The sequence below is a fragment of the Trachinotus anak genome, unplaced genomic scaffold, assembly GCF_046630095.1.
Source record: "Trachinotus anak isolate AG129_WGS33_773 ecotype Australia unplaced genomic scaffold, CSIRO_AGI_Tana_v1 ptg000011l, whole genome shotgun sequence".
NCBI classification, from domain to species: domain Eukaryota; kingdom Metazoa; phylum Chordata; class Actinopteri; order Carangiformes; family Carangidae; genus Trachinotus; species Trachinotus anak.
Window position 1 is genome coordinate 15172678 of NW_027273862.1, and position 26560 is coordinate 15199237.

At 39.3% G+C, this 26560-nt stretch overlaps 1 protein-coding gene across 1 annotated transcript in view; it reads right to left on the reverse strand.

The window, feature by feature from the left end:
- Positions 1-2764: 2764 nt before the first annotated feature.
- prtga (protogenin homolog a (Gallus gallus)) overlaps positions 2765-26560 on the reverse strand; it is a 31395-nt gene continuing 7599 nt past the window's right edge. The window contains exons 3-19 of the mRNA XM_071489875.1: positions 23868-24012; positions 23544-23677; positions 23057-23353; positions 22786-22945; positions 22147-22394; positions 20264-20428; positions 18726-19031; positions 17691-17879; positions 12216-12311; positions 11925-12111; positions 10985-11112; positions 10608-10778; positions 8446-8601; positions 8184-8307; positions 7960-8101; positions 7525-7638; positions 2765-7092 (exon numbers count right to left, since the gene is read on the reverse strand). Of these exons, the coding sequence (XP_071345976.1) occupies positions 6682-7092; positions 7525-7638; positions 7960-8101; positions 8184-8307; positions 8446-8601; positions 10608-10778; positions 10985-11112; positions 11925-12111; positions 12216-12311; positions 17691-17879; positions 18726-19031; positions 20264-20428; positions 22147-22394; positions 22786-22945; positions 23057-23353; positions 23544-23677; positions 23868-24012 (3173 nt within the window). The 3' untranslated portion in view covers positions 2765-6681. The remainder of the gene's footprint in view (positions 7093-7524; positions 7639-7959; positions 8102-8183; positions 8308-8445; positions 8602-10607; positions 10779-10984; positions 11113-11924; positions 12112-12215; positions 12312-17690; positions 17880-18725; positions 19032-20263; positions 20429-22146; positions 22395-22785; positions 22946-23056; positions 23354-23543; positions 23678-23867; positions 24013-26560) is intronic.

Genomic DNA, 26560 nt, shown 5'->3' on the forward strand with positions numbered 1-26560 from the left:
TCAAAAATGTGCCTTTCATCAAATGCTTAATGCACTGTTAGTTGCAGTTTTTTGTGATTGCTTAGACACTTATTGCAGTATTTGGCTCACTGTGTCAAAAGTCCACACACAAGCCAAATAAAACAGAGAATTGAACATCTCACTTCTGTGTCAAAATGGAACTTGCACTCAAAACTTGACAATTCTTTTTCAAAATGACATGAGTGGAACAAAATGATGGGAATTACTCTTCCAAAGCAGCAACAACACAGTGATGAACCTAACACAGAACACTGCTGTCTTAACAACTTTGTATAGCTTTTTAATTTTGTCATACATTCTTCACAGAACACAAGAATAGAAAATATTTATTAGCTAATAGCTAATACCAGTGCAGGTTTTTACTGATCAGTAGAATTCACAGGCTGTGCAGGTGCATCAAAGTCCACCCTGTCACAGAAAATGAACCCACTGTATGGTGTAAGTACCTCTGGCATAAAATACTCTGGCATAAAAAACACAGGATTACAATGTTTACATTTTATAAATTTTATATTGCCATACAAGGAGGAGCTGGGGGGTGGTTGGGTCAAATAGTCAGATGCTCCCACAGACACCACCTCCAGAAACGTGGAACTTGTGCCTAGGTCACATACTGTTTTGTCTAAATGCATGCCTTGGCAACACTGCACAATCTACTGCCATTACTCTGCAGTGATACTTGCACCCATTCAGAGCAAAGCTCTTTGATTCTAACTCTGTTCTTCTCAAGTGGTACAGCTCCCTCATCGTAAGCTGGTGACGATGTACTGAAAGCTACAGTCTAGTAGAAAATTTGGGGGAAAAAAGTGTTTTTGCAATGATAGCAACATTTAAGTCTTGAATGAAGTGTCTAATGTATGAAAAAGTGTGTAGTGTTTTTGCAAGTGTGTGTTGTAGAATTAAAAACAAAGTGAAAAGTTGAAAATGTGTTTGTACTTTTGGTTCCTTTGCTTAAAGCAGGATCTCAGATGTTACAGCTTTGATGCTTTTGTTGAAGCACCTGTTTTTAGTGTGTTTGCAAAAAACTGCAAGCATGGGGGTGGAAATGTGTGCAAGGCAGCCTATAATTATCTCAGAATCTGAAGTGATCTGCAGGAAGAAGGGGTGAAAATCCTTAAATCAAGAACGGAAAAACTCTTCACCACTACAAAAACTGATACTTATTTGGAGTGCCCAAATTTTGAATACTGTACATTTTTTTGTGATACATTTTCATGTATTTATTTATTGTTTTGCCTCAATTTTACATATATATTATATATGTTCATATACTATATTTATATACTTGTATATTGAGAAGTTTCATTGTGGTTTTAGAGCTTTACACAGCACAGAAACTGCCCCTCTGAAGGTAACAAATGACCTTTTAGCAGCTGACAGGAGAAAGCAATTTTAATTCTTTTAGATCTAAGTGCAGACTTTGACACTGCAGATCATGCTATTTTAATTGACTGCCTGAAAAGATTCTGTACTTAGTTGGTTTTATTCCTACCTTTTAGATAAAACTTACTGGGTCATCATAGGTAATTATGCATCCTCTACGACACGCATTACCTGTGGTGTACCACAAGGTTCAGTTTTAGGTCCAATCTTATTCTCCATTTACATGCTTTCACTCAGCCAAGCTATCCAACGCCACAATGTCTCCTTCCATCGCTACGCAGATGACACACAGATATACCTTTCACTAAGACCTTGATGACCTAGAAATTCTAGCTGATGTTTTAAGATTAAGATAGCTTTTATTTGTCCCTTACTGTAGGATGACACAAAAATTCCTTCAACTTAACAACTCAAAATCAGAAATAAGTACCATTCAGTACCATTCAGAGTGCCCTTGGTCCCTGGTCTGCCAATGTCAAATCCATTGGCAGAAACCTTGGACGACTGTTTGATTAAAACCTGACTTTTGATCATCACATCACACAAGTATGTGTGTGTGTGCAAAAAGAGTACAAGCTCACACATGCAGCATCTAGGAAAATTCAGTTTTAGGTCAATTAAAGCACAGGAAGGTGATGAATGTAAATATCTTCAACATTAATGTGACACAGACTGTTTTGCATAATCTTCAGTTTAGCACAGCCAGCAAATTACCAAACATTTGGAGGTTTGATAAAGGTATTGTGTAAATGTCACTTTTTTTATTATTAGGCATTTTTTGGCATTGAGTTCTTTTACTATTGATTCTTTCAGTACATTTTCCTGATTATACATACATGTTTTTAATTAAGTAAGATTTTGAATGCAGAACTTTTATTTGTAATGAAGCATTTTACATTGTGGTGTTAGTACTTTTACTTTACACTTTACACCAGTGTCCCAGTCTGAATACTGATACTGATATTGAATGAGGGTGCAGGCCAGCGCCTCTTTGGCAAACAGGAGTCATCACCTGAACACATCCTGTTTGTAATTTGCTCTTTTTTCAGGGGGATGTTATATTGTGATCATCAGTGTAATGAGTGTTTAGATCATATGTATCAATTTTGTGTATTTATTTTTAATAAACAATTACAAGCCTGTCCTGTAGAAATAGTAGTTTTTTTTCTAGTTAAATAAAAGTTACATATATTTTGGAGAGTGATGATGAACCGGCATCACAATTTTTACTCTAATCACACCAACTCATGTATATAAACATATAAGGATATATAAAGGATAAACAAAGAATAGACTTGCTGCAGTTATATTAAGATGAAGCAAAAATTAAAGTAGGAAAGTAGAGTGCCATTTGCATTTTAACCAAAACAAGAGCTTAACATGTCTTGTAAAAACAACAGCAGACTTTTTTTTTCAGATTTTTTGAACTTTATTATTTAAACTGAGAATCAGATATTTTCATAATTAACTGTCTAAAATCTCCTAACTAAACATTTTTTGGCAAAAACCAACCTGCAAGTAATTTTGCAGACAAAGGCAAACTTACAAATTATAACAAAACATCAGAAAACAAAAATAATTACAAAAAGGTACATTCAGTTTTCAAGAGTTGACACCTGCTTTCTCTTTGAGAAGCAGCTGCGGGTCCCCCTGAGTTTGACTGTAAATGACCCGCAGCGCTCCATCGCACATTATTTAAACACAACATTACTGCAAAAGGGAGAACAAAGACTCTGTGTTTTACCCTTTAAATTCACATACTCAGACAGGAACATAATTCCAACATAACACCATTCATGAGATGAAAGGCAGCAGGAAAACATCCTGGGTGCTCTCTGTGTCCTTGGTACTTCTTGACCTCAGTCTCACAGACAATAATGACCCAAGTGTATTACAGCTGCACCTATCACAAGAACATGAAAAAATAAAAACCTGAGGTAGCACTAATGTACCTGTGTGAGCTACAAAAGGCCAAAATCAGAATCTGTACGACTCAAGTAGTCGTGGGTGTAATTATCACGAGATGGTGTTTTGAGTTCAGAAAATAACCAGGAGTGCTGATTACAGATTCAGGATTGAGACCTAAAAGCTCGACTAATACAGGTAATATGAATACATTATAAGGTTCAAGTTAAAATGGAAATGTCTATCCTTCTTTTCAGGATGAATGCAACTTCTTTATATCAAAAATCCATTTTATCTTGACAGATAACAAATACAAAAAGAGGAAAACTTGAATTTGTGAAAATAAATGGTGATTTATAAACACAGAGTAACATTTTCATTCTTCTTTCTTGTAGTACAACACATTACAGGGTTGTAAAATGAGTAAGAGAACACTGAAAATGACAACATTTTACACAAAGATGGGAGGCTTTAAAATGGATCTCTTGCCAATATGCAACGGTGACCTTTAAGAAAATTCTTTGGTTTACATTGTTTGCTCTTCAAAAAGAAAGTTAAACTGATTGTGTCACTTTTTATCCCAAAAATTTCCCATGATTGAATCCTCTGTAGAATCCTCTGATTAAAAACACAGCAATGTGAAAACATTTGTACATCCACTGACCTTTCTGAAATCTCTCTTATGCTATAAAATCATTCAAAACTGAAACAACTTACATCTGCGAGATCATAAATGGATATATTTTTCAAAATAAAGATATTAAATTTGAATAACAGAATCACATACTTAACAGATTTGTTGATTAAAATGTACTTCATGTATGTTTCTAACCAGGAAATCTCTCAAATACAAACTGCTAAATTATTTTAATTACTTTTCACTCATTCACAAGGCGAAAAATCAGTGGGTGCATTTTTACACAATACTGCACTGTTGCAACACAGACTACTAATCAATATAATATACTGTATTTAACTCTTATTATTTTCACCTACAATGTACAGACGTCTGGTTGCAACAGTTTTCGAGGAACTCCGTGACAGGATAATTTGGCTCGTGTGCATAAGATTAATTAGTAATTGTCACTCCGTTGTCTTTAAGTGCCTGTGAATCCTGCGGGCACTTTCTCAGAGTTTGAACCCACAACTCTCTACACTCCTTTTGTCGTGGGTCAAGGCCACTAATGTGCAAGGCTTTGTTTGAGGAGCAGCAACTCAACTGATCTCCAAGGCCACACATAATCTTTGGTCTAATGTGAGTCGATTATTTCACATTCCTCAGTAACCTTCTGCCAGAGATTAGTTGAGAGGCTAAAATAAACGCAGGTTGCAAACAACTCTTTGGGTAATAGCATCACAGTCACCGCTGCACATTGGATGATAATACAAAACTACTTTGCAGACAAGTGCTAATCTTTATCTACTCTACAGCAAAGCAAAAAACTACTTGGAACAAAAGTAACTACAATGTGTACTCAGTAGTACATATCTTCTAACAAAAATATAGTTTTTTTTTGTGGTGTTCATCAAATTCTTCACTTTCATCTCTGATTAAAAACACTTCCATTGCTTTTACTGCAATCATTCTTCATGTGTTGCATCCTCATGTGGAGCTTCTCCCTCATAGAGATTAAGCTTTGGTTTCAGCATTTGAGGGATGCTTTCCACATTAAGGCCAATTATAAAGCTTTTCTATACCGACATGCCACTGCAAGCACTTCTGGTGTGAATCTTTACACGAATAAAAAGGAAGAAGTCAACAAACAAAAGGGTCTGTTGTAAAAACAGACATCGTAGGACCTGAGGAGAAACTACAGAGGAGGTTTCCATCTGTGAGGAGGGCGGCACAATGTCACACAATGTCAAAGATACATTCATAGCATATTCTAGTAGGCAATTACACACTACAACAGTTTAGTACTGAGAAGATACCCTGTCAGTTCACCATGTAACACTACATGACTTTTCAAATGTACTAAACATTGTTCCCTGAGTTTAGGAAAACAATAAGACAACAACATAAATTCTTAAATGAGGTAGTATAAAACAGGATTAGCAAGGGCAGCTGCACATTGACATTCATAATTTCTTTCATACCATTACTCAATAATGGTCAAAATGAACAAAATATTATTAATACTGGCTCAGTACCTCGGCAACATCTGAGGAGATAAATAACAAACTGTATGTGTGTTTTACATTCTTCAGTCCACACAACAGCTGGAGCAATAGGAGAAAGCTGCAGCGCCCTCACCATCCAGTAAATCAGGACAAAGCAAGAGAAAAAGACAAAATGGATGACTATCAGGAAAAAAAGTCATCAGGAAGTATAAAATGTAATGTAACTGAAGCAGCATATCACATAACGTATGTATAAGTAGTTAAATATACAGTGGAAAGTTTACCCGGAGGTAAACCGAGGTAGATAATTAGCGAATAGGACTCACTCTTCCCTTTCGCTCCAGTGATAAACTCTCTTAAATAATGTCAGAAATGTCACTTTTTCACATTTTTGACCGTCTTTTTTAAACATTCATGGTGGGTGAGATTTTACTTTAAAAAAAAAAAACATACACAAATTAAAAGAAAAAAAAGACATTCATTAAAAGAAAAAGAAAGACGCAAAAGAAGTCAAATGACCCTCCCTGCCAACTAAAAAGGATAAATGTAAGAAAAAATCTCTCTTTGTTTCTTTACACCTCTCTCTTATGTTTACAGTACTCTCACACTGACAGTCAGGCCTGTGGTATACTGGCAACAGAAAATAACCTCAGCAGGGTTATGTGGATGAATTTTTGTCATATCTGTCCTTAGCTTGGCTTGCTGAGTTATTTCTCATCTCCCCTTCTCTGTTATGTTTTCTTGTTTGTCACCTTTATTTCTTGTTTCTCTTGGTGGTGGCATAGTTAAAGGACTAGTTTGACATTGTGGGAAATACACTTATTCGTTTTTTTGGTAAGAGTTAGATGAGGAGATTGACAACACTCTAATGAACAAATTGTACAGATTAAACAAATGAGATATAACATGTTAAGTGGTGAGCTTTCAGGATGCCGGTACGCAGATTTAGTTACCTTCAGGCAGAGCCAGTTTAGCTGTTTCTATCTGCTTCCAGTCTTTGTGCTAAACTAAGCTAACCAGCCACTGGCCATAGCTTCATATTTAAGAAGTTGGTAGAGTGGTACTAATCTTCTCATCTAACTCCCTGCCACAAAGTGAATGAGCACATGTCCCTGAAGGCCAAACTACTCCTTTAATTATCTGTTAGGGAGTGAAAATAAAAAAATAAAAAGAAGGTATACCACTGCCTTCACATACACACTCACACGCACATACACACAAAAACTCATGCACACAAACTCGCAGACATTCTCACACACTTAGAGAGAGTGCAGACTGAGAACTGCCCTGGGCTTCACGATGACAGCAGCCGTTCTCAACAGACTCCTTTAACTTCAGGTCAGGCTGACTCTCCTCTGTCAGCTCGTTCGGCTCTTCAGCAAGGTCGCTGCAGTCCGAGCCACTGCTGTCCTGCGCTGTCAGTGACGGCGGACGGCTACTAGCACCAGACGACAGGTTGGTCATCTCCGTTTCGTCATGAGAGTATCGACCTGAGTCACTGGTTGCGTGGCTGCCCTCGCTGTTAGAAGAGCCCTCTGTGTCGCCAGGACACCCGAGCAGAGCCTGCAGAGTCATGGGCTGGTCTGGGGAAACAGACAACTCCTCCTCATAGGTCAGCACTGTGGTGCCTGGCTGGTAGGAGGCAGTGCCATGCCTCAGATTCTGCAGCACAGAGAAAGTGTTTCTCCAGTTATCCGAGTGTTTATGACCCAGTTTTACAGTTTTACAGATAGCCATAAGGTGTCTCAACGTCATAAGCAAACCTGCAGAAGTTACTAGTGGGAGCTTTGAAAGCCATTTTGAAACAAATTTTGATGTTTATAGTCTTTAATGCGGGTTCTGAAAGCTATATATTAATGTATACTACTCACCAAATGTGTTTCCTTTCCTCTTAATTTTATTGTTCTTAGAGTGAAATTTCCACGATAAAAAACCTACACAACAAGCTCCACATCCTCCTTACAGTTCATTCATAATTAGCAAATAAGGAGCACCTGAGGGGAACATGAGTGCCTTCTTGGCCTGAATTGAGCTCTGCAGTGCTTAGTCCCGATGACTATTTCACAAACACAGACTCATCATTCTTAGTCTTACCTGTAATGCTTTACTGTCCTTTTTCACATTATTGCTGAAGGAAAACCACTTCTTTTTCTTCTCAGCACTGGGCTGAACAGGACCAAGAGAATTGATAATGAGATTTGTTCCACCCTAAAAGTGAAAAAGTTTTTTTTTCAGTATGAATAGGTGATGAATACAACAAAAGTTGTACACATTCCAGTGACTTTACTACTCGTTTTTATGATTTTATGATTATATTAGGGCCTCAAGCTATTTTCATTAAATATCCAATGTCTATGATCTGTATTATTATAATGGTTAATGGATTTTTATAATCAGCGTCCTTATTTACAATTTCACCTTTTCCAATATCATAACAATATTCAAAAATTTTCCAGGCCTGCAAAACCATCAATTCAAAGTTTTTGAAAGGTCTTCTGTGATTTACATGCAGTTGTAAGTGTTAAGTACCTTGGCATCAATGAAATGGTTTTGACTCATCATTGGCACAGTCACATCAGTGTTCTCAACTTGGCCGGCAGAGCCTAGACGTCCTGCAGCCGAGGCAGATGTGCTCACTCCTCCCCTGTATGTTTTAACAGCTGAAAATTTCCTGGAGGGAAACAAACATGATGTTTGTCACTATAGACAGAGGATACTCAAGGAAACTGAGCTTTTGCTGCATTCAGACATACCTGTTTTTGCCTCTGCAGACAATGATGAAAGCGCAGATGATGATGCAGATGAGAGCAATGCACACCCCCACAGTGATCCCTGTCATTGATTTTTGGTCCAGGTGGTAGAAACCATCAGAAAAGGCTGTGAAGGATGAAGGCAACATCGTCAGATTATGGTATAACTTGTTATCACCATGTTTAAGTTTCAAAAGGGAACTTCAGTATTCTTCTATCATAACATCTCAAGTGATTCTGTAAGAACAATGTTGATGGCACCAACCTGTGGAGTGCCGGGGGTTGGATAAGAGATCTGGCCGTACTGTCAGCTCCAGTGTGTGAGAAAATGGTCCATCACCCATGTCATTGGATGCAGAAATTTTCACCAAGTAGACCTGACCAGGCCTCAGGTTCTCCAGCAGTGCCATAGTGATAGTCCCTGTTGGTGAGATTTAACTTTGGTGTTTAACTGCACATTGTGAATATATTTTTGAAACAGGGCTTTTGTGTTCTTAACCTCAACCGCTGGTGTTTAACCAAGATGATTACAGCCCTTATGTATGAACAACTGTTAAAAAAGCATGAATAGTATGATATTAAAATGGATTGATCAATTCATGTATCTAGCCCTTTCATTCATGAAAACAATTTTGAAGATATAGAAACAATTTTGAAGAGTTTAAAGATGTAAAAATAGTGCTTTGATTTAAAAAAACCCTTGTCTAGGTCCACTTCCTACTTTATGTGGATCTTTCAACCACATCCATACTGCCATGACATACTTAGGTCATATGATAATCAACTGATGGAAACTGTGAAATGTGATTAAAAGCTTCAGGTGTGAGTTATTTATTTATTTTTAAAATGTCTAATCTGGTCACAGGTATCATGGTGACACATTATGAAATCAGTAGTTACATATCTAAAACTCATACAGGTTATTAACCTACACAAATTATTGTTATGTATTGTTGTATAGTTGTGTACATCTGATTATTCACGTTGCAGATATTCTTTGGCGTTCACACTGCTAAAAGAATGTGGACACATCTGGCCCACACCACCTCTGAATGTGGTCTGAGTGATTGGATCTCAAAGGTGTCCTCAATGCATCTTGGATGCGTTCACACCTGTACTTAGAGCTGTCCACTTGTGGTGGGATTACCCAGGATGGATGTTAATACCAGGTCTGAACAGTGCCTGAGAGGTGCTATGTGGGATCAGCTTGGGTGAGGGGTAAGGGGACCAGGGCCATGCACATTCCCTTATCCTGTATGACCCAGTGTCCAAACCACCAGGGTCCCAGCAGCGACTGAAGGGGGTTGGGTGTTGATTTTGAGATGAAAGGGGGCAGGGCTGAGCTGGAGGGGCTTTGTGAGTAGCTTCACTTTTAAACCCTTCACCAGTGACAGAGGAAGAGTTCTGTGCGTCTTTTTGTGTGTTTCCAGTGGTTATGTGCTCTTAAAAAAATCACACGCTGACTCACAAACCAGATATAACAACAGCTTTACAGTTAATTCTTGTTTCTGAGAAAAATACTTCTTCATTTTGGGTTAGCGGAAAAACATTATATGACTTATTCAAGGTGTTCATTTTCTAACGTCGCTACCTTAACTTTATTTCATATCAAACATGAATAATTTTTTTGTGATCTTATAATTATATGATAAATAAACTTAAAACTAAATATCTCTGTGAGTCTGTCAATATGTTTGACACTAGTCCCACTGATTATACAAACTATAATTGGCCTATTTTAAGCACAAATTCGAAGGCAATTGTTCCCAGATAACTGTATTACTCTTGCAATTCAAAAGCAAAATGTCTGTTGTAAATGATACAGCGAAACTTGCTTTAAAACATCTTGCATCCTTTTGCCCCTGACATAATTATAGACACAATATATATTAATAGAGCAACTAGAAACTGTGCAGTTAAACAGGACATGAAGTTTGTCCATGATGAAAACCAATTCAGCACATGTAATTCTGACAGATTCTACAGAAACAGGATTCTGCTTAGAATAGCAGCTCAGGAAATGTACAAACTCTAAAAATCTATGGAGTGCTGTTGTTTTGCTTATTCACACTGAGATTAGAGTTTAAAACTGCATTTTCAGTTCTGTTTTCAGATTAACACCGGAACATATGCAAATAGACTGAACAACAACTGAAAGGAGAGAACTAAATGCATTTGACACTGCTGCACTACTGATGGGAATCTGTTGTCTTTGTGTGAAAAGGGTCAAAACACCAAACTGGAGTGAGTTCGACCTGTCCTGGCACCATTCAGAGATCACAATGAACAGAGACATGGACTGGACGATGAATTACTGATTTCCAATGGATCTTTTGTCTTCAACAGGAGAGAGTCTTTGTGTGTCCCCTCCCCTGCACATTTGTAAAACCTCTTTCTCCCTACATCTCTTTCCACTCTCCTACTTACCTTCTCTTTGCAGCACTTGCCATTCCCCAGCTATCCATGCATTTCTGGAGGCATACAGGATGGTATAGTGTGTCACAGCTACGTTGAGTTCATCTGGGGGCTTCCATGAAACCAGCGCAGTGTCCTCCTCAATCAAAGTCACTTTCACGTTGGAGGGGGGTAGCATGGGCGCTGTGTGTGGATGGATGAAAAGAATAAGGTCAAAATAGAAGATGTCTTTTCATAACTCTTGAGCAACTCTAACATCTTCATTCTAGCACCAAGTGAAGAAAACATTTTAAAATAAATTTTCATCAGAATCATGTAGAAACATACTGTATGGTACACTTCATATGCAGTATATACAGCAAATGATATTAAAGTGTTTTTGTGCTGACCTTCAGGGAAAGTGCTCTGATAGACTACAGGGCTCCATGGGCTGGACAGCTGATCAATGTGAAGACGAATTGCAAATTCATACTTGGTGTTGGGCTCCAAATCACGCACCAGGAGGCTCGGCTCATTCCTGCAGAATAAAGACACAAGAGATGCTTAAAGGAGCAGTTCACTCAATACGTGTACGTTTGTTCAATATGATTTGCTGAGGTTTAGAGCTGTTGATTGTGCAGGTTATACTGACAAAATGCACTCAGTGGCATTTACGTCAAAGAGTCTTTCTGTCACTTTTGATACTCCTCTGCTCATTTTAAGCCTACTTATGTTTTGGGGTGAATGGCGCCTTTAATTATGGCCAGCAGATGGTGATGTGGAGCTGTGCTGGCGGTGGTAGTGGAGAGGCAACAGAGGTACTGGCAGTGTGAAAACTTTGCCCCAACAAGTGGCAGAAAAGTATTCATGCTGTTAAGTATGGTAAAGAAACACTTAAGGTGATATGATTTGGCTGATTTTAGGCTGTAGTAATGAACTACTGATGAAATGTCATATTACTGTCAATAATATAACATTGTGTTACAATGGGGTCTGATCTATGGCATAAGCAACAAAAACAACACAAATCCACAGCTGCATGTGTTATACATCTGGTTTCACTTTCCCTGACACCTTCCTCTCCAAACAGGAAAGTAACAAACAGTAGCATCCATAAGTTTATTAGTGATGCACTAATCAATACCATAGTTCATCAGGTGATCAGAAACAATTAACAATAGATTATAGATAACATATAGGCTAACATATTCAACATAACTTTATTAGGCCATAATATATGAAACTTGTAAGTGATGTTCAGCTGTTTGTGTTCTGCCATCAGGTGGCCAAAAGAACAGATTAATGCTGCTTCAAATGAAAAGTGGCCAGGTATGAAGAACAGAGTCTCACGTCTGCAGGTAGAGCACTAGGGAGGCGTTCTGCAGGCCCACTGGGTTGCAGCGGACAGTGTAGTTGACCGCATGGCTGGAGGAGAAGGCTGGTCGGCCCCAGTGCAGAAACACGGCAGTCGAACTGTTAGTCTTGGCGTACACATTGTGTGGAGGTGGTGGAGGGGGCACAAGGCGATCTCGAACGGCTGAGATACATAGAGAATAATTTTATTTGTGTGACTTTGGGTTATAGCAAAAACAAGCTACACCATCATGAAGCAGGCACACTCAAGTATATTATGGGACTTACAGACACATCCAGGGGTGCTGATAGTCTGGTCAGCCTGGTAACCATCTCCGACAAAATTGTAAGCCAGGAGTTTAAAGTGGTATTTCTTCCTTGGGTCTTCATTAAGAAAAAGAGAGAAACCAAAATGTATAAATAAAATCACATCATAAAATTGTGAAAAACAAACTTAAAACTTTTTGCTGCAAAATACATCAGTCTATGCGGAGTCTCATATCTGGACCTTGGGTAACTTTCACTGAGATTTATTCTCGCCATCACTCTGAATTCAGTGTAATAACTCAACACAGGTTGTAACACAGTGCCAGATGACAATGTGTTCCCTTCAGCCAACAGGAAGCAGCACTGCAACATGAAGGAGAGCTGGACTGTGTAGGTGTGGGGTCAGTTTGAGTCTGATGATGTGGTGGGAACGAGAGGTTAGGCAGTGTGACAGATGCTCAGTGTCGTGAGTCCTTTGGTCAGTTTCTGCAGCAGAACACAGGAGCTCCACTATCCATCACCCTGTCACCGAGTCTTTTCATTGCAAATAAGAAGGACCTTTCTCCAGCCCCAGTAAGGCCGGCTGGTCAGTGGTCAGTGGCCACTCCTATTTAGGTCCACAATCTGGGGGTTAAATCGACGGACAAAATCCCCAGGGAAGGACATCGCTGATGGTCAACAGCAGTTGCAGGCCTCAGTGACCCCGCAGACCCTGCTGAACAAAAGCCATCCGACCAAATGTCCCTCTTACCCTTAAAAGAATAATGATGAGGGTCCAATTTAAATGTTGCATGTAATATAAATATAATGTGAGTCATATCTGTTGACTCGTGAAGCAAGTAAAGAAATTCAGAGTATACTATTAATGTAGTAATGAGTAATGTATTTTCTGATTTTCAGTTAGAGAGTTTTAAATAGGTGACAGTGGAACCACCTTCCACTGTTGTTACAGTGTTTTATTAAAAACTGAAGTTATTATGAGTATTACTTCTAAACAGTTTCTGCTTACTAGTCAGTGAATATGAACTGTTAACTGGTAAAATGCTGGACTATAGATGCCCGTTACGGGAACACACAAAAATGTAGCTCAAACATGAATTCTGCACAAATTAACTCAAAATGTATCTTGAGCCTATTACTAGTGTTATATTTTGCTGTACTGCAGAAAACAAACAAATTCTTATTGAAGTATGAGCTATTTAGGGGTTGAGTGAACAGGGAGACCACAGGAGATGAATCTGTGTCCATGGAGGTTAAAAAAGTTTGGGGGGGGTTGAAGTCGAGCTAGTTCCACCCCCATGCAGCCTTAAGGAGTTTCACTGGAGCCAGACCAGGGCCAGCAGGTCAGGCCAAGATAAAACTTTGAAGGAATCTGGGGTCATGGGTGTGGAATATGAGACGAGCCTCTTTTTTTGCATATGGATACTCACTGCCTACATCTACCTACACCTACAAAAATACTACCATACTAATCATGAGTTTCTAGCAAAATTTTCTTTGTGCAGAGTTGAAAAATCCTTTCCCATGACCACAGTGATATTAAGAAGCAACTTTTCTTGCCGTATTTCTTTTTTCTTGTTGCAACAGATAAATAAAATCACAGGGTCTGTCATTTCTGTACAAAGTGCACCTTGTTATCTAAAGTTTCTGTGAACTTTGTTAAGTCTGTCCACCTCTAAAGAGGACCAGGCATGTAGTATGCACCTCTACACAGCCCCACAATACAATGGGCCTGCCGTAATTATGCGAGAGAGGAGCTCTGAGAGGGGGGAAGCTGTGACATCTGGGCCACGACCTTTGACATGGAATCTTGGCAAGCTAAATCCTGCAAAAGGAGGGGTTACAGGGCTCTCTCTAAAGGGGGAGGGTCAAGCAGAGGAAGTGAGTGGAAAAACAGGGAAACGCCAAGAGTCAAAATAAAATGCCACTTAATAGGTGATGACACAGTTTCCTGATAAGAGAAAACTCAGTGGACAGGTTTGTTTTTCACCCAGTGGAGCAGACACCTGAAGCTCTCATCAACAATATGATGTGACCAAAATCACTAGTCATTATATCCTGTGGTGTACACAAACTACAGCAAAGAATGTCACTTATCCATCTATAACATACACTACTTAAAGAGATTTTAAATTCTCAGAGCCAAAAGTAACATTTTCAAATGTCTTGTCTTGTCAACCAGTCCCAAACCAAATTATATTCATGATGTAAAACAGACAAAAGCAACAAATCCTCACATTTTAGAATCTAGGAATACTAATATTTGGCATTTTTGATTTGACAGAAATTACTAACTGACCATCAAAATTGCTGCCAATTAATTTTCAATTAATCAGATCATTGTTTCAGCACTACTTTATATAGCATTGGAAATTCTGCTTCGGATGCTATTCCTTGAGTGAAGACATTTGCTGTCCTTCCCACTGGGATAAATCACACATGACCTCATTCCCATAAATTATGCTGTTTGTATTAAAAGGCATATTTGAAACATTTGTAGTCACCCTTTTTTGACAGCCAAAATGCAGATCCCGTTGGCCTCTAAGGTTTTGTTCAGCCCTGCAAAAGGCCCCCCAGGCTGCAGCAAACCAGGCCTGAACAGAGGCCATAAATGTCAACTCCTGTATGAACCCTCACACCAGCATCTATCATTCCCCCTCTTGTTCTCTTTTGCCCTTACTCACACAAATCAACACACATACACACAGACCTAACTTAAGCAAAAATGACCTTTAAAAATGTTTTGTGCAGATAAATCTACAGTCATGGACACAGCTCCGCCTGGTGCCAACAGGTATGAGAGGTATTTAAACCCAGACTATAACAACATGTTCTTCTCATGGGCCATGCAGAGAATACACATGCAAGGGAAGGTCAAATTTATACCCAACTGGAGCCTCTCACAGACATTCCTGTCTCTCAGGGTGTGCTTTCAATCATTTGGATCGTCATAAGTGATAATTTAACTGCCAGCTCAGACCATGTCCTTCTACAGCTGTACACAGAGCTAGATCAACAGTATCCAGTTTTGCTACAGCTCGTAGTTCAGAAATCAATGTTATTGGCAAAAAAGGGATGGCTGCTGTGTACAACATATCAGCAATTATAGGAAATGCCATTTACAGTACAAGCAGATTTAATTTGCAGAGATCACCTGCTGAGAAAAAACAACATTCAGCATTTGGTAGCCTTGAGGACACAAAATGTGCTCTCTTGTATCAGAGCATCTGTTGCTTCAAATTTTCAATATGCAGTTTAAAATATTGCAAATAATGCCTCAGATGTAATCTGTCAAAGAAACTGAAAAGTGTAATATTCTCTCATAATAAGGGGGATGACCAACATATCTTGCAATGCAATGATTGAAGCATAAAAGTGCAGGAAGCAGGAGCAACCTGAACAGAAATTTCAGAAATCTGTGAAAAAATCCTCACGGGGTTACCCTGATCTGCTCATTAATGCCATGTCACTGTTACAGCACAGCAGAGAAATTTGAATAAGCTGAAGCTCTGTCCTCTCTCTCGATTCAGTTGTCATTATTTGAAGAGGACAGCTTGCACTAACTAACAGGCTGTAGCTGAGACAACTACGTGTACTACGATTAAATAGTACACTAAAGTATTTTATTATCTTATTACGTATCTATCAGCTCATAAAATGCACATCTCCTTAAATATATATGTATCATTCTGGATACACAGAAGCTGCTTTGCCCTGGTGGACTTTTCAAAGAAGAAATAACACGTTCTTCCTCTTGCAAATGAAAAGTTAAGATCATTAGCAATCAACTGACTCAACTGCTCAAATATTATTAGGGCTTTATAATTATAATATTGAGTGACTTACTTGATTTTATGACTGTTCTTCATTTGTGCTACTATCAGATTAGCTTTCAGCATTTAGCATTGATTTATATCAGGATTGCCTCTAAATTTGTATACCCGTTTAAATTTCTTGTATTCAATTTTTTGAAGTTGGCTTTCAATCCATTTTGAAATCTTAATAAACAGTGCAACTACCTGTAATATGAATTGTGCTATATCACAATCACAATCTTGCCTTTGAATAATGGTGCAGCTACAATCATATCAAAAAGTAATGTCTCGAAGAAGGAAGAAATAATTGGTGAAAAGCTTCAAAACCATTTAGTCAGATTCCTCACAGCACAGCAGGGCTTTCTCTGCTGCAGTATGTGTTGCCACACAGGTCAGATGCTTCATTTTACACATATCTCCTTGTGCACAGAGCTGCAGCTAATTCATGAGGATGAAATCTCAGAACTGCAAGATAGTGAGCTCACAAGCCAAGCTCATTGTTTGGCCTACAACTCAGTTGATGAGAGCTTGCATTTCCTTAAAGTCTTGGCTAATAAACTATCTTTGTGGCTCTCAAAGCCAAACACAATGGGGGTCTTTGATGTCAATGCTCCTCCAGCAACACTGCTCAAAGCAGTCATAAAACACATAGTAAATCAGCCTCCACAAAACAGCTTCCTTCTCTTCAAAACACAGCCCTGCAAAGCTCCTTTATCAAAGAGGAACAAAAAGATCATTCTTTTTATTCAGCTAAAGCTCTGTTTTTGATGTTTGATCCCAATCTTGCTGATAGCTTTAACATTAATCATCAGCTGGGATTGAAGCTTCCTCTTATTCCCATTTAACATTTATTCAATATTCAGAGTGATCTGACTGAGCAAGAAGGAGCCTTTAACATTCAGGTGACCTTTAAGAACTGCTAAGAAATTAGATAGATAGATAGATAGATAGATAGATAGATGACTTTATTCATCCCCGAAGGGAAATTAGTTTGTTACAGCTGTCCGGTGTATTATTACACAAACCAATACAACATAAAACATAAATAATATGGAAGAAATGTAATAAATAAATGTATTATTATTAGTGTCAGCAATATTAGTAGAAATGGGAGTAGTTGGTGCATAGTGCACTAGCATTGATGTAGTACTGTTTAAACCATTGAACTAAATATCTAACTAACTAAATGCCTGCAGGAGTTAGAGTTAACACCTATAGTAATTTATAGTCCTTCCACCTCTTTCTTTCTCTCTTTCTGATCCTGTTCTAGCACTGAGCTTCCTGATTTACAAGTCAGCTGCTGACCACCTGGTTGACCCGCTTCGGCCACAGATGGTCAGTTGTCCACTGCATTGGCCTGAGCCCCCTTGACTCTCTCAAACAAAAAAGCCAGAATGAATCTGACCTAAAGGCCAGAAGAGCTGTGATATGCCCCAAACACCATCCAGCAGCTGTTGAAAAGACACACACACAAAAACTAGAACCCCTCACAGAGGTTGGGAGGTCATGGAAGTGGGATGTGGTGCTGTTCTCTTCCACGCTTCATGAATCTCTGCTCGACACATGACAAGACTTAAGCCAATTAATCACTCATAAGCTTGGCAGTCAACTGTTGCTGCTGCTTTTAACCTGTGTACCATAAAGGCAGAAGGCAAATCAAATGATGTAGAACAAAACTCACCAAGGCCTCCAATGGTGTGTCTATTATCTGAAGCTCGTAGCTGAACCGGGGCGTTCTCGGGCTGGCTCTCCTCATGGTAGAAGAGCCTGTAGCCTTGCACACTAGCTGAGTTTCTGGGTGCCAACTGCCAGCCCACCAAAATAGTGGTGCAGTTTAGAGGCTCCAAATGCAGCTCGGGAGCCAGAGGAACTGTAGAGAAAAGAGTCAAAAAAGATTTTGATAATGACATTACAGGATGGAGTTATGATCCTAAGCTAAAACGAGTCTTTTCAGTTTCACAATTACAAAAACACTCTAGATAAACATCCAACTATCAAACTACAAACAAACTATATTAGTATTCCATACGTTTTATTTAAAGCACAAACAAGACATCAAACACAATCCTTGTTCTCAGAAAATTGGAAAATGTCTGCTGCTTCAAGTATTTACTGTTTCAAGTGTTTATGTGGACAGAGGAGGTTCCTGACCAGCTTTTTCTTTGAAAAGTGAAACTACCATCTGATGCCTCACCAGCTGTTTCACACTCAGTGCAGACCAAAGACAACCACACTAACAGTCAAAGGAGTTATTTCACACATTTTTTATTTTAGAAATGAGAAGAATGTTTACCAATGGAAGACTCCTGTGTGAGTTTAAACTGGAGACAGGGGGAAATAGAGATGGGCAGGAAAAACAAAGTCTCCCCTCCTCCCGCCCCAAAGTTTCAGATGTAGCTCTAAACAGCCATATACTCTTTCCCACCCAGAGGCCTGAGTTGCTCCCTTTATGACCCATGACTGAAGCCCTTCCAGTGTTACTGACAGTGGGGGGCAAAGGTCACAGAGTAACAAACGCAATGCCTTAACAAGATTATTGGAGCAAGCTCTTCTCTTTGCTCTGACCCATCGTTTAAACTGAGGAGTTCAGTGATAATTCAGCATTTTTCAATGTGTCACATTTGAAATTCAGAAAATTACAAAATGATGACTTCATATTTGTCGTTACACACTGCTATTTCAGAAATCATGACAACAACTCCACCTAATGTTGTACCTCGAGCACTGGATGCCTTCGGAGTGCGGTGAGACGTCCAGGCAGACTGCTCCCCCCACCCTACACTGGTGGCAGCAACAATTCGCAGAAGGTAGATGGTGTCCGGCTGCAGGTCCTCCAGGAGATGATGGGTCTTCTCTCCAGGTAGTTCTATCTGTGAGACTGTATTCTCAGCACTGGTGCGATAGGACAAACGATAGGCAGACACTCTGCCTCGACTCAGCTTGTCTGGGAGAGGCTGCCAAGAAACCTGGATGTCTGTGGGGCTACGGCTGGTTAGGCTGAGCTCAGGGGCGCGGAGGGGAACTGTGGATGAACAAAAGAGGAAGGTTAAGACTGAAAGAAGTCCTTTATCATGCAGCAAAACTACGATGACCAACCCACCAGATAATGCACAAAAAATACATCTGTGAGCTAAAGTTAAAATATGAAAAATCTTCACTGTGTTCAGATTTCTAACATACTGCACCAGTCCAGAGGAAAACAGTTTTGATACAAATGAGAGCTGAGCAATGAGAGGATATATAAAGTGACAAAATATTGTTTTGTCAACCATTTAAAACCTACCAATTCCATTAATATCCTTGGTTGTATTAGGCCATTGTGGAAATCCATGAGCAACACTGTTTCATGGCACTTTTGAATCAATATGATAAATTACCTTGACCTATCAAGTATTGGATTTGAAGGAGTAACCAAAACAGACATTCCTGTCTGGTTATTTAATCCACAAACAGCTTTTCAATCAATTTTTCAGGAAATGTATAGTATTGTGATATTGCAGTATACATAGGATTTTATCCATTTTGTCCACCCTAATGCAAACGGACCCTGAAACTGGAGGACAAATTATATCACGGTGGCTGCAGTTTGTTGTGGAAACAGCTGTGATATTAACGACTCTCAAATCATAATACAGCCACACATCTTGCTTTACAGTAGAAATAATAATGTGAAAATCTGACACCAATGACCATGCATGATTAACTCATTTAAGGTAATTCCATTTACTTCTCCCTTATTAAATGTGGATTACATTTTCTTTATCAAAGTACTCATTTAAAGTGACCTTGAGCTTACCCTGTGTGCACAGATGTCTATGTAATTTATTTTAATAACTTCAGTCATGAAGAACAAACACATGGCAGCCTTTGACCCACAGACCAAGACTGTGAACAAATTAGTTTTGCCTGGAGAGCAAAAACACTCCAGGGGGATGGGACATACAGATATAGATATACTGTATATACATCCTGTACACACACACACACACACACACACACACACACACACACACACACACACACACACACACACACACACACACACACACACAGCATAAAAATAATTTGATTGTTTCTCATGTCAACAAGGAAGCTAATTCACTGCACAAACAGTTTGAGGTCTGAGGTCCCACTGGAATAACAAGAGTCTAACAGACCGTCAAAAGATCAATTACTCCTCTCCCTACCCGTTTTTTAGATTTTACTGTGGGATAGACTTTATTGTCTATGATCTTCACTGGGTGTATGCCTCACCATCCTCGAGCGTGTGCTGGAACACGTGGTCCGACATACGACTGGCTCCCATGGGCATGTAGGCAACAACGTAGAAGGTGTAGTTGCGAGCCGGCTCGAGGTCATCAATAATGTAGCGAGTTGTATCATTTCCAATGACAACTTGATATTCCTCGTTGTTTAATCCTGGACAAATGACAAAATGGCAACCAATCATAAAAAGAGTTAAATAATTACAATTTCTTATCAATGTAAACCAAATGAACAGCACTTCTGGATGAGAAGCATTTTTTTTCTAAAAAGCAAATTGCCCAGTCTTGTGATAAATCTCTTTTTTGTGTTTGCAAGTTTTCACATTTATTTTGATAAATTATAGTATGTTTTTATAATTTCATATGTGCAGACCCTTATCACCTGTGGTGAAGTTCAGAAACAAAATAAGACAATGGTCCATATACTTTCCAATACAATTTTGCCTCTAATTCCATATCTTTTTCGTGCATGATCATGGCATTACAAAATATTGTACAGCTACAGTCTTTGTTTCCTGCAATATCTGTTGAAACAAACTGACATTCATCTCCACATGTCACACGAAAGACGTATTTGTTCCCTGAGGAAAAAAACACTACCTGGTCTGATTTTTGACCTAGTAAACAAGGTACTTGAACGTAAACAAAAAAGCATTCTCCACAGTCTGAATGCGTCAGTAAGCCTCCCTCAAAAGACTAACAAAGTCTGCCTTCCTGTCCAATTCACAATCTCCCACTGCCCTCATACAATTCACACTTTTAGACACTCCATCACACGGACTAATTAGTTCTTCCTTTTGGTAGAGCCTCCATTTAGTGCCAAGCCTCTCTGTCTGCAACCTCAGGTGCAGAGCTAACAGTCTGATACTCTGTCAATGTCAGCGAACAGTCATGCTTTGTGACTGGGACCAAGGAGATTGTGTCACTAAATCAAGTGCAGAAAATCCCTGAAAGATTCCAGTTATTCAAGAGTAAAACAGAGAGAATTTGTTCAGCTTGTTCTTTTTATTTTGACCTCCTTATCCCCAACAAAATCCAGCAGGTGTTTCTTTTTTACTTGGTGAATTCTGTAAGTCTCAACCCCCCAATGGAAGTCAGTGGCATTATAATTAAGCGCAGTGCTTGAATGAACAAGCTCAAGTTTTTTCTGAAATGTTGCATTGTTTGAATGTGACTCTTGTTGTCAGCAGCAAGAGTTCCCAGGGAAGCTGAAAGGCTTTCAGGCTTTTCTGCTGCCACACTGCAACCGTTGTGCTTTTTGTGAATAGTTCTGTCTGCATCCTGCATTTTATCAGCCAAAAGGAAGGGACCCTGCATCTTGAAACTCCACAAACTCCCATTTGTCAAGAAAAAAATGTTGTTCTATTTCATTTTGAAGGATTTTTTTTTTTTACTTTGCCCACCAACATAGCATTGACACAACACATGGTTAGCTCCTACATTATACTTTGTAGACAGGAAGAGGCAAAATTTTAGTTCCCGTATTGCTGTTTCCTGAGGCTAGAAAGATCATAATAATAAAATGTCTTCATGTATGAACAGTTTTACAAAATTTGTAGGAAATTCTTTCCTACACAACACATGTTCTCTTGTTGTCTTTTAAAGTTAGTGTCAAAGGAAATTCCTTTCCCTTGAGGTGCTTCTTTGATGTAAAAGCCAGGATTGTATTTTGCACCATTTGTTGTTTCAAACCTTGTTTTGACATAATACTACAGCATGTTAGAGGCCCAAGCCAAGATATGAAATCTGTACAAACCAAAATTTAAGGTCCTAAACTCCTGTTTCCTGTAAAGATAATAAACATAAAATGTCTTCATACATGAACCGTTTCATCCCTCCCTTTTTGTCCCTGTTTGTTTACAGACAACTCACCTTTAGCCTTCATGTAGTGCACTGAGTAAGCAATAACTTTATCTGAGTTATACAGAGGCCTCTCCCAAGCCAGGAGGATGGCAGAGCTCGACACCGTGTCAGCTCGGATATTCCTGGGCGCACTCGGCCGGTCCTCTGACATCACCACAATGAGCCTCGCCATGGATAGGACTGATCCCTGCTCGTTCTCTGCCTGGCACTGATAGATGGCATCGTCCTCAGGGATGATCTGATTGATCACCAGTTTGCTGAGGACACACACAAACACAGATGAAGAGTATGCACACAGAAGGCTTCATTGGGAGGTTCCTTTCCCAGGATGTAGTCATTCAGTAATTACCTTTAACAAGCAATGACAGTTGAAAAAGGAGCGGGAGCAAATTACAGGGAAACCAACTAAAACCCCATTTGCACTGCTTTAAATTATTCAGTTTCATTTCCACTGTAGGGACAGTAGTGAATTATTTATTCAAATTGCTTTGGTCAGCAATGACTGTTAAATGAGTGGCTCAACACTGCCTCAGGCTTAAAGGTGTTCCTGTTCATTATCTCTGTGCAGACAAAACAAATACATTTCATGTGTCAGAAAAGGACATTTTTGGATCACATGAATCATCCTTTAAATGGAGAGAAAGATACCTGTTGTACATCTTGATTCGACCATTGGAGTGAACTTTCTCTCCGTTCTTGAGCCAAGTGATTTGAGGTGTTGGAACTCCCTCAGCTTGGCACACAAAGCGGGCAGTGCCAGCACGGGGGCGTGTCACGCTCTCTGGCCACTCCACCAAGGAGGGTGGTGCTTTTGAAGAACAACATCAGTGAGAAATATATACATACATGAACCTTTTGAATTATAAAATATCAGCCAAACGTCTGTATACTGAATCTTCTTTCTATCTTCTATCTTTACCTAAAACAGTGACATTGGCTGAGGCGACAGTGTAGTTTCGTGTGCCTGGAGTGGTGGCTCTGCACATATAGACTCCTCCATGCTGGGGCTTGATGTCTGTGATTATGAGGTTGCCGTTTCCCAACACTTTGGTATTGTAAACATCAATAGACTTGCTGTCCGCTCGGCTCCAGGAGATGATAGGTCGGGGATTGCCTGTGGCCATGCACTCCAGGATGGCACTCTGGTGCAGCGACACCGAAATGTTCTGTGGCCCAGCGATGATACGGGGCCTCTGGGGAAGCTGGGGGCTGGGAGCTGAGAGAAAGGGAGGAGGGCAGCTTTAGTGCATACGGTTTTGTAGAGTCAATGTGAACTGTGATTCTGTAGTATTGGTTTTAGATAGTCATATGCAGGAAACACAGTTTGACCTTTGTGACAGACTACAAAACTGGCTATTGACGCTCTTCACAGAACACACTTATTAAAAGAGAGCTACGTGTCATACCTGGGGTGACAGTGAGGGTGGCTTCCGTGCTTCGGCGGCGGCTGGCAATGTTGGTGGCAATGCAGCGGTAATTGCCAGCATCTGCCCGCTGCACTCCATGTATCTGAAGAACACCACTGGGCAAGACTGTGATTCTGGATGACAGATGCAGCTATTATCACTTACAATATTGAGCAAGTATACACCAAATATTTTCAACAACTGATAATGGCTATGAGTTATTACAGAATATATTTCATGTCCGGCCTCAAAAAAATCTGCTGTAGAGTAAGAATGTAAAAAATTAATTCCACAAAATTAAACTGAAAATGACAGTGTGCATACCTTTCAGTGGCAAGGGGTAATGTGACCCGGTTGAGCTCCCAAGTGATGATGGGAGGAGGGTGGGCACTGATTTTGCAGGAAAACCTGGCGACTGAGCCTTCAGTCACCACTATGGACATCGGCTGGATTGCAAAAGCGGTGATACCTGCAGCAAAAAAGAAAAACAAATCAGACATTTGAAATGAAAGACTTTTTATGTATGTATGCGTTCCAGCATTTGTAAAAATCTTTTTAAATAGATGTAGAACTGAAACAATTTGTCTTGTCTTTTCTTTGTCAGACATCATTGTAAATTGTGTATCTTTGGGTTGAATTGTTGGTCAAACAAAAGAAGTCATTTGAAAACGTAACCTCGTAACATAACCTAAGTGATTGTATTAGGCTTTTATTTATAGATTAAATGATTGGTCAATTAATAAAACTAAAAGTAAAGCATAGTAACTGACTTTGTTAATTGCAGCCCTGAACAGATGATTTAAAGAGGTCTGAAAATTTGTCAAACTTTCAAAATCACAAACATCTCAATAAAGATCATACTGAGAACAGATGACCATCACCTCACATGCTTGGCGATAAATACTTCAATGTAATGTTGTATGTAGTATTGCAGTGACATTTCTCACCCTTTTCAGCACCAAACTGAGGTTGAACATTTGTTAAAAGGCAGTAAGGGGAGTACTGGCCCAGATGTACAGCTTCTTCTAAAACAAAAAGTTTGTAGGGAATTCTTCCCTACAACCATGAAAGTATTCTTGGTTTTATCACTAACATGTTGTTTTGTCAAAGGAAACTCCTTTGCCTTGAGGAGTTTCTTTGTTGTGGAAGATGGTGTTATATTTCACTCCATTTGTTGTCTCAAACCTTTAACATAATACTACAGCATTTTCATGGCATGAAGTCCAAGCCAAGAATGAAATCAGTGAAAGCCCTACAGTACAAAACTGCCCACAAAGTCAGGGTTGAGAAGAAGCTCTTACATCAGCAAGGGAATATAATTAAGGATTTGAATCATTATTAATGTAAAAATATAGATTTTTTATAAAAAAAAAAATATTAGTAGAAAAACTCTTTTTACAGATGCTATTTCAGAATCACCACCCCCCCCTTTCCAAACATATTGATGTACTTCAAACATTCATCCATCTCAGTCAGATCCAGTGGACGTCAGAAAACAGAGATCCCTATTACCTAAAGCTACAGACCTGCTGAGTGCTGCAGGAAGGTGATGACTGGAGTGGAACAGTTACATCCTACATGGATAGGGTTTCCCTGAAACTGAGCTGTTGTCAGCCACTAGCTGAGCGGCAAGCAAATGAGGTCCGACGTGAATTACAATAAAGCCTTTTATAGTGAACCAAACACCCAACAGAAGTGTATGCATTTTATAACAATTTATGTTGTTTTAGCTCTTTTTGTTAATAAATGCTCCCTTTGACAGTGGTTCCTCTTGGGCCATAAAAGTCCTACAAGCCATTAAGGTCACACACTGCTGTCCCATCCCCCTCTGTGCTCAAAAAGCTGCAGAAGCCTGAGATCAATCATTTGTTGAAAGAAATCAATTGCACTACACTTCTGATAGAGAGCAAATACTGACAGCACCAAAAAGAAATCAGAGCATGCTAACATTAAATTCATTCCAACAAATACATCAAATCATCCGGGAGAATTGATGGACAAATCAATAGACTGTAAGGGATTTTTTCAATGGATCAAAAAAGTAAAGTATAACTTTGTATACAACCAAATTATTTCTAATTTCAGTGGGTCTGTTTCAATACCCCTTTTAGGATGAAACTATCAACTCTTAAGTAATGGGTAAACAAACACACTGTGATGCTCTTTAGCCTCTGTGCCCATTGCTGGAGTTTCCTCTGCTGCAGTGAATCATCAGCACTCAGGGAGGAAGAACGATAAAGGAGCAGGAAGCAGGGTATCAAATTAACACTATTGTACTGTCTGTCAGAAAGATGAACATCAAAAACCACCCAAAACCATTCTATTCTGCCGCAATCTTTTGAAGTTGCTGCATGGAACCAACAAATAGATGCATATATGTGGACAACTTTTAATATGGTTAAACGAAAATCTAACTGACTATTTCCTAACTGAGCAAATAAACATGAAATAAACATAAACCTTTGTTTATGAGTTGCACAATGCCAACCCTAATTCTTTGTACTGAAGCGGATATGAACATCCTTATCAGTATATTTTTCCACAGAGACATACAACACCACGCCGTGGTAACCTTTGCTTTCGAGAAAATCCCTGCACTGTCATAAATACACAGTAGTGTCTACCGGGGCCATGATGGATGACTGTGTGTAGGCAGTGTTGCCAGGTGTTCTGGTGTCAAACTGCAGTAGAGCTCTGACAGCTAAAAGAAAACATTCAGTGAATTATGACTTTTATGACTTTTTTTCCAGAGAAAATCCTGTCTCTGTGTTTAACATTGTTCGTGTTGGACAAACTGTTGTTAGGATCAGATCTTTTTGAATTTTTTCAAATTCACTCTGAGCTGTTACCCCTCTTAGCTCCACTGTGATTGTTTGCTGTGAAGACAGAAGTGAACAGAGGCCCCTCCCCCTCCCCATTTTAACACAGACTCTTACAAAAATGCCATTAGTGTCCTGAACTGATATGACTGCAGGGCATGAGAGATGAGCCTCACTGATCCTCTGCCTCTCTACTTT